The following is a 9662-nucleotide window of genomic DNA, read 5'->3' as shown; positions in this document are numbered from 1 at the left end:
AATTCTTCTAAAGCAAAAAACATGGCAGCTCCTAAAGAATATTATCACTTGGATAGAGAGAAAGATATTTTGCCTTGAATGCAACTTTTTCAAATCGGAAAAATGACTGAAAAATAACTTATTTACATCAATAAATGAAGAACACAATGTATTCTTCCACTGTTCTTTGTTTTGGTACTACTAGTTTCAACACTCAATACATCGCGTTCTTCATTTAATGAACATGAACTTCCACAAAGTTGAGCCATAAACAATCGAACTTATTTATACTTCATTTGCAGATCTCAAGATTATAAAACTACCATAATTTAAAGAATATTATTTGAGACATGAATAGAGGCTAGGGATAAATTATGAGTGACAAAGAACCCCGTTCTTTGTCGCTCATAGTCACCTTTAGTGCCCTCAAATAATGCATCTTTGGTTCAATTTGGAAATTTGGTTCATAATCATAAGGAAACGAACACACCATAAACCACGTTTTTAAGTAGGAAACTTACATGATCCTCTTTCCACAGGTCTATGATTAGTCCGGCAAACGCATAACAAGCAGCACCTTGTAATTGACGTCTTTAAATTGCTGAAGCAGTTGTTAACGCATTCCATCGGGATGCAACCGCTGATTCATGCCTTTCAATCCGGCGCCATAAGTTTATAAAGCTCTTTTGTTTTTTATTAAAATTCAAAGGCGTCATTTATGTTTGCGACTTTTGTGTAAGTAACTGCCGTTGCCATAGTGAAACAATACAAGCATAAATGGAATTTCGGAGAATAATATGTTAAATGGTTTTAAACCTTATCAAGCCAAAATGTTTTCACTTGACTGGATGAAGGGAAAAACTAAAACCACGTCAAATTTTATAATATTTAACTTATGCCGATGGTGTTCCGGCTTTGTGGGAAGAATAAACGCCCAACTGAGCCGTCTGGGTACATCTATCAAAGCTGTGCAAGCATGACCGTTGAAGTTGTATAAATTAGATTCGCCGAACAAAACTTCAATGGGATAGCCTGTTTAAACTATACTTCATACGCTATTCTTTCGTTCTTTAAAATATTTTACTGTTCTTAATTTATTCATTATTATCAATCCCTCGCTCTGCATAGAGAAGTCCTTAAATTGCCGAATCCCAAAATGTTGCATTCTTGATTAGTCAATCCAACCTATTATGATTTTTAAAGTGCCGATTAAAATAGCACTTGAATGAAGAACCCATATGAAATATTTCAATCAAAATCTCTCATAAAAATGCGCTTAATTATTTTTTATTAAATAATAATATATGAGCTTTAACTAAGTAATGAGCCGTAATTTGAAGTTTATAAAGTGACAAGATTTCAGATGCAATTTTATTGGCTAGCCATCCATCTTTGCAATAAGGTTTTACTGGAACTACCACCTTATCCCTTAACATCTCTGTCTAATTTCTTTTGAGGTAAGATCTTGACAAAAGACCTCTAATGTACAAGTCTTTACCAGGCATATAGTTTACGTTGAATGAATAATGTAGAAGTTCGAGTCTAAGCTTCTGTAATTGCATGAAACCCATCTTATAATTTCTTTTTTTGAAACTGATGGCTAGTAATCTGTCTGAATGTCAACTGTACCTCCATATATATAAATGGACTTCACTGCAGCAAAGTGGATGGCTCAGTTTTCCCCATAAATCTGTGGATAGCTGTTTTTCTGCAATCACTTAAACTCCAAAAGGCAAATGCTACTGGTTGCAATGCTATTATAATTATCATATTACTCATTATCATTCCTTACCAGTTGATCTTTTAATTTTTTCTATCATATTTTTCTTTGCAGCCTTTCAAGTTCTAGTTTCAACTAATAATCCTGAAGCCACTTGTCTTCCCATAGGAACCATTTTTTTTAATTTCAAGGAGTAATTTTTGAATAAACTACCAAATTGATCAAAAACATGTAAATACATTTTTAAAAAGTGATTCTTGGCAGATCCTCCTTCAAAAGTAAACACTATTGACTAAATGTAAAGGAACACAATCAGGAAATCCCAATGGATATTTTTTATTGTCTACGGTGTAACTTTATGTAATTTGCATACATATTGACATTATTGCCTTTGTAATTCCACACACTAAGTGTGAGGAATTGCAAAGTCAATAATTTCCTTTCAACCCAACAGGGATTGTGATAGTTAATGACAATATAATCAAGTGCCATCTCTCTGTATTTGAATGAACAATACTAAGTGACAATGTCCTCTGCCACCATGTGACTCTATTTGTACACTAGTGAGTATTATTTAAACATATTCACCAAGCCAATCAAACAGTATGAGTGGAATTGTATTTAACTGTGGCCCTGTTTCCAATTTCACCTTCCTTCCCTTGAATTCCATGTTTTCCAGTCATTCATCACTGTTGTCACTTGACTCAATGGAGCCACAAGATATTGATGAAATTTCCAAGTCACGTTGTAAACATTCACCAGTCTCACACTTCTGACCATTCAAGCCATGGCAAAAATGATTCAGAATGCCACATTTACGTGATATTCATGTGAGCTATGGTTGGATTTATGTCAGATATGCTCTAAATCCATTCATGCTTCTGAGACCTCACTGGTTTTCTTTCGATAAGCAATATTATTGCCACTTGCCCACTCACTCTTGCAGACTTGTTCAACACTTGGGAGCTTTTACCTCTGGATTCCAAAGCAATTGTATCATTTATATGCCCAGCCTGCCTCTGCAATGTGCTGCTGCTATTTGATTTCCTTATACAGCGCGTACCTGTATTTACGAAAGATCTCTTGATATCATCCTTCTCTCTACTGTAGCTAACATAATGTTATACGACAAAAAAGTTTACATGAACATATTGTGAAAATAACTCAGTGTACGTTAAACTTGTTTCGATGCTTAAGCCTTTGGGGATGGGGTTAGTTCATAGGCTTCTTATCCATAGGACCTGGGTTTGAATTCCAGAAGTGGTATACTTTTCGGTAGCATCCAGAACCCCTACTTGAGAGCTAAAAGGGAGACCATCTCAAGTGGGATACACTAGTGTTGAATGGGATATTAAACTGTGGACCCCTTGGTGCCTTTCATTCATACAGTAGGATAATGCTGATTCCGGGTTTCTGTCAATTTTTCCCACTACCATTTCCAGGAAATCCTACCTCCTCCCAAATCACCCGACTATCCCTTATGGTGCAAATGACAAGCTGTCAGCCACCTCCCGCAAAATTCCTACACCAACTTACGATGACACGATTGCTATTTCACGGAGACCGTGCCATCCACAGTGGGAACCAAGGTAATTTAATCCATTATAAAATGGCACTGACTGACTTCAAAGAACATTCACTTCTAATTAAAAAAATTAAATGGAGATTTTAGCGCCCTTTAATTCTAATGGTAAATATAAAACACGTAGTCTGCATGCACTCTTTTATAACAGACATCCATTCATTTCAATGGACCCAGTAATAGATGCAGACATCTGCCACACAAAATATGGAGGATGCTCTGACAGATACCTCATAAAATACTTTGAAAATCAGAATGGAGAAGTTGCCCGTGGCTTTTGCTCATTGAATACATCTATCAATAACTGAAATGCAACCATTTATGATTGGGGGTACCTTCAGCCTGGGCTAGCTTTAGGGTATTCCACCTTGTAGGGTGTTTTGGCTTACTTAGCACTATCATTGCTCCAAATGATTGCTTATTATGAGAAATGTAATTTTCTGAAAAGTGGTTCAAACTATCAAATAATATCCATGACCACCAGTCCGAGTCAGCTGTTATTTAATACAAATATTTTTATCCAGGAGTTTAAGATTATCTAATATTTTCACATTGTGTATTTATCAACTTGTTCAAATCAACATTACTTTTTACTGTACTTCCCAGACATCTTGATAGTGTAAACTGAGACTGTTAATACATATTTACATGGTCTTTAGTATTTATAATTATCAATTCAAATTGATGGTGTACTAACATCTCATCACACACCTTAGTGACATCTTCATTGATATGAGGGCACATTTTTACTGTACTTCCCAGACATCTTGATAGTGTAAACTGAGACTGTTAATACATATTTACATGGTCTTTAGTATTTATAATTATCATTCAAATTGATGGTGTACTAACATCCCATCACACACCTTAGTGACATCTTCATTGATATGAGGGCACATCATATTCGATATGTTATACAAGATGCACACTCATTTCAGTAGGGCAAACAAGAGAAAAAGTTTTAATAATCCGTGCTGAAGTTCAACATCACACCAACTTAAGTTACATATACATTTATGTAGTTCCTCGTTAGTTCCACACAGTTTTGTTACCATCAGCAGTGATCAAACACGATCAAGTTTGTTCAATATCTAGCGGGTAGCTCTTTGGACATTGCAGAAGCTAGCAACATGGCATTCAAATTTCATAGTGTAGCAATGGGCTTAGTAATTACAATCCCAACTATAACATGTTTCAATTGAATTGAAAATATTATATATAATGATCTGAATGTAATGGAGTCAAAATAAGTGTAACTATCTGGGCTAAACATAACATACAGTATTGAACATTAGCACATGGAATTCAAACCTTCCCATTTTGCACGCAGGTGACTTTTTCAACCTTAATTTTGGAGAAAGAGGAGCATCTTATATGCAGGCGAATGCAATATATAAAGAGATAATGATAGAATATAATTCTTGGCAGAAATTTCACTTTCAGGGAAAAATATGTTGTCCCTTTTGAAAGTCAAAATCAATCGGACAACCAAAACGGTGCTGATGCAAAACATTTCAAGGTGGGATGGATAATTTTTGATTTTAATTTCAACTTGGTCTGCGTACACTTGGAAGTCCTTCGGACAAATATTATCCATGGGTTCAAGGATGCATTACCCACAAATTTAAATCTGCAATGCATAATTGTGTCAAAAATATTGGGAATCCAAGGAATGAAAAATAACATTCTCACTGGGTCTTACTCCATTTTACCAACAAGAAATTTATTCTGTACAAGAGCAATAAATTAAAGAAACTCATCATTCATATGCTTACAGCGTATTGCACACCATAAATGTTATTCTCTAAACATGCTAAAATGATCACAGGCAGGGAAGTTTTACGCAGAGATAAAATAAATTTGGCATTTTTATAATTATGGTGACAAAATAAGACACTAAAATCGAAAATGATACAAGCATGTGTAACCTATATACAAGATGTGGGATACAGGAATTCCTTATTATGGCTGGACCAGTCTCACAACATTCATCAGAAAAAAACATTTCACATTAAATGCAAGATAAAAAAAATGAGGCTGACTGAACTCAAATCATGAGCTTCACTTCCATTCATTAGTGAGCAAATATTCCCATTATTACTCTGATGGGTCAAATGGATTGAATACCATTAGTCCTCTTCCATTTCAAATTAACATACCTACTACCCAAGAAGAATTGAATTTGTGTAATCATCAATTGACTTGAACCTTATGACAAGGGTTTTAAAAATTCTTTACTGCTTATCACACTTCAAAAGCTTTAAATAATACATTATTTTGACAAAGCACTCTTGATTTCAATGGCATATGAGTGTTTCCATACAGTACTCTGACATATCTCACGGAGCTCTAGTTTTGGCAGACTTGAATACACATCGTTTCATTGATTATGTCTGAACTCTCCCGTTAAAGGCAATTAACTGAAACCTATCACTTTCCACTACATTATCCTTATGACCTTGCTATGAAGAAAATACAAATGCTTCATGCCATATTAACTATAATTTGGCTTAGCAGTGAGGCTTAAACCACATCTCTCTCTTCTTCAAATCATCTTTTCCCAATTTTCACAGCATCAAATAATACAGTGCAGTAACATTCCACAAATCTTTTCTTAACGCCATCTTTTCACAGCATTTAAACAATACGGTACAGTAACTTTAATAGGAATGCTCAATCTTTTAACAAACTGTGATGTGGCTGAGATTTACTGGAACACATATAAACCTTCACTTGCCACAACAGTAAAACAAAGACATCAGAAACAAAAACAACATGGTATAAAGTTGTTGAGACAACTTTCCCATAACTAACGTCTTGAAAAAAACAATTAAAAAAATAAGGTTGCTTAAATATATACAAGTTTGCACAAAAACAAATTGCACAGCCAAGTCAGATGGTAAAAATGATATATCAATTCATAGCATCAAACTTACTATAACCACTCTTACATAATTTATGACATTTGATCTATATTCCAGTATTTTAAACAATGACCTACTGTGTGAGTTCTTGGTTAAGTACTAAGGAATGCCACAGTAGCACATCCTGTGTTTCCTTTGTTTAAAACTTTATGTAACTTGACAGGATGAATTTTTGTATGATTAATCATCAAATAATTTTTGCTATCTAATATAACAACACAGAACCTTACACTTACCTGAATGACAAAATTTAACCACGGCAGATAGGGAAAAAATTCATTTTGACATCCAAAATGAATTTTAATGATTTATCACGCCACTATAACGATACATTTCATCACAATAAATAACACTATTAATGTAACTCATATGGCACTTAAGGTTTTTCTCATAAGGTATGTAGTGACCATTTATCACATAATGATTTCTTTACACTAATATCCACTTGGAAAGGCATAGGTTGCGTCAGTCACTCAACATCACTGTTCAGTCACTGATGTACAATTTATTGGTTGCTGCTGCAGAGTAACTTTGGGTTGAACAAAGAGTAATTAACACATTGTTTACAAATCTAATGCTTTCCTTGGCCTAATTACTCTCACTTTGATTAGAAAATAGTATGGCTGACACAATTATGAAAAATTCTAGTTATGTGCATGATATAGGCACAGGGGATGGATATATTGATGCATGACTTCAGCAAACTCCATCGGAACATGTTCACACGCTTTTTCCATAATCAATGTTGCATTTAAATACCTTTTCATGCTACATGCATCTACGTCATTTGTATCAACAATAATTTATAGCAAAGCTAAAGGCAAGCATAAAATCAACCCTCATGCTACGAAAATAGATATCTTTTGGTAGGAAATACCATATAATTCCGAGTTCACAACGTCAATGCATTAAAATCAATGCCACTCAACAGGTCATGAATGGGGGACAAGCTTTGATGGAAGAACAAGCTCAAAGCAAAATATTCACAAAAAAATATAAATAATTATTTATTTTTTTATATAATTAATATATATATATTATATATATTTTTCAACCTGGCAATATAATTTGTAGAAAGCATTTTATTTGAATATGAATTATACCTTGCAATGTAGAAAATAACATGGTAATACTAAATGAAGATCCTACTCTTCTGTTGAAACAATTTTTAGCACCTTGGCTAGCATTTTCAAGAAGCATTCAACATAAAAAGAGCTTCAAGAGGCAAAATTCAGAAGAGGACGAATGACAAGTGCTTCAGAAGACAGATTCAGCAGAGCGGGAGAGGTGGATGGGGTGAGAAGGGCTGCGGGCAAGACGTTTCTTTGGCAGTTTCTCCAGTGTCTTTAGCAGGCAACTGAAATCAGGTCGCTCCGTTGGCATAAATGACCAACAGAGCATTAAGATATCCTGTAAGAAAAAAATTATTATCAATCACTGACACCTCAGAGATCATGTAAAGGAAAGGGTAATATAAATTATACATAGGTAAGTAATTATTACATAACTTGAATATTTTTAAAAAGAAGCAAGTAATTATTACAATTATAACATGATAAAATTTATCCTGCATATTAATTGATCTTTATGCACATAAATTTGTAAATTACATCAATTAATGTTGGTTTGTTTTGTTTAAGGAAACCGTAGAGTTAAGTACGTATGGGAAAGAAAGAGGCCCACATTGTGATTAAGTTCCTTCATTTGAGAGGTTACAGTGCAGGGCAAATCCATGATGGAATAATGGCTGTTTCTCAAAATGATAGCCCGTCATATGACACAGCCGTGAGGTGGAAAAGGAATTTTCAAACTGGCCACATGTCCTTCGTAGATGATCCAAGAAGTGAACGACCATCAGTCACGGATGCTACTGCCACATTGAAGAAAGTCGAGGTCTTTTCCATTATACTACACTGAAGAGCAACCATCCAAATGTTCATGAATGAGAATGATCTTAGCTACGGCAGCGCGTGGAAAATTATTCATTAAGGACTGCACATGTGAAGGGTGTCAGCACACTGGGTTCCATGACCACTTACTCCTTCTCAGAAGCAAACACGGCAACGCCAGCAATCAAAGTGATGCCACCTTGTAATTTGCCCCATCTACCCTATTCTTCCGATCTCGCCCCAAGTGACTTTTTATCATTCCATTGCAAAAAATCATTGAGGGCTTGGAAATCTGACCACGAAAATTACATCAAGATACAGAACAATGGTATCCAATGCAATCTGCAGAGATCTACAATGACAAACTATGAGAGGTCAAGAAACATGGAGTAATGTATGGATGGTGACTATGTAGAGAAATCTTAAAAATAACAAATAAAAATTAAGTTTCTATTCAGGATAGTTTTCAGTAATAATTAAAAGCTTATGATACCCCCCTTGTAGATCTCAATTTATTCTTAAATTATACCCACCATTGGCTGAGTGAAATCAACGTCATAGTGATTTTATAAAGACAACTGAAAGACTCTCCATTCTCAGGATGTCACCACGTAGGTTGTTTTTCTGACAACAGTTTTGCCTGTGTTTCAACAAGCGTCTTCAGGTTGAAGTGCCAGGACGTTGTTTTGGCCACATTTAATTATGTTTCGCCTCTCCCTCCCTGCTCTGTGATTGGTCGGGGGTTTCCCACCAAATCCTTTTCCAGGCTCCTGATAGGCGGTAGCCATCTTCTCTGTTGAAGTTGTCTTTTTCTTTGAGTATCTCAATCGATTCTCTTATTAGCCTGGGATAATATCTTTTCTCTTTGGATATTATCTTGGTCAAATTTGATTTCATGGCCAGCTCCGCTCCAAGCCTGTTCAGCAATGGCTGATAAACTGAACTGCTTGTTCCTAGCAGCCCTTTTGTGCTCTTTTAGGCGTATTTGCACTGCTCGGCAAGTCTCGCCTATGTACGAACTTCCGCATGAGCACGGCACCTGATAGACTCCCTCATGCAATTCCTTGGGAATTCTATCTTTTGGCCGTTGAAGTAGATGGGATACCTTAGTGAGACAGTTGTATCTCGTGGCAATGTTGTGCTTTCTCAGTACCCGAGATATCTTTTCACTTGTACCGGCGATGTAGGGTATCGTGGCGTATAAAGACAACCATTAATATAAATAAACAGGGTGTTCACTAAATAAATTAATTCCAAATTAGGGTGATTTTAGGGTTAATTGGCCTTTATTATCTTTTTTTTCGCTAGGCTGTTATCAATTTTATGATTTTATACCAATTTAAAGAATTTTATGCTTACAAAAAGAATAAGGAGAAAATTTGATTAATTTCAGAAACATGTAACCATTATTATAATATATCTTACCATCCAATTATATACACTGCAACATATTCTCCAAAAATCCTAGTTAGCCAGCTTTCCTGGTTAACACACTCATTTTCAGTACCCCCTGCAAAACACCCTATACACATTCAATGTGTGTTGCATACCATGCCAGGAATCCAATT

At 35.2% G+C, this 9662-nt stretch overlaps 1 protein-coding gene across 1 annotated transcript in view; it reads right to left on the bottom strand.

Annotated features, from left to right (window-relative positions):
- Positions 1 to 4988: 4988 nt before the first annotated feature.
- The window catches only part of ksr (kinase suppressor of ras), a 43966-nt gene continuing 39292 nt past the window's right edge, over positions 4989 to 9662 (bottom strand). Inside the window, 1 exon segment of the mRNA XM_071593310.1 lies at positions 4989 to 7615. Within this exon segment, the coding sequence (XP_071449411.1) occupies positions 7463 to 7615 (153 nt within the window). The 3' untranslated portion in view covers positions 4989 to 7462.

The sequence above is a fragment of the Hetaerina americana genome, unplaced genomic scaffold (assembly GCF_022747635.1).
Source record: "Hetaerina americana unplaced genomic scaffold, ioHetAmer1.1.p SCAF_55, whole genome shotgun sequence".
NCBI classification, from domain to species: Eukaryota; Metazoa; Arthropoda; class Insecta; order Odonata; family Calopterygidae; genus Hetaerina; species Hetaerina americana.
The sequence above is the reverse complement of the archived record's forward strand: the minus strand, read 5'-3'. Positions and strand labels throughout refer to the sequence as shown.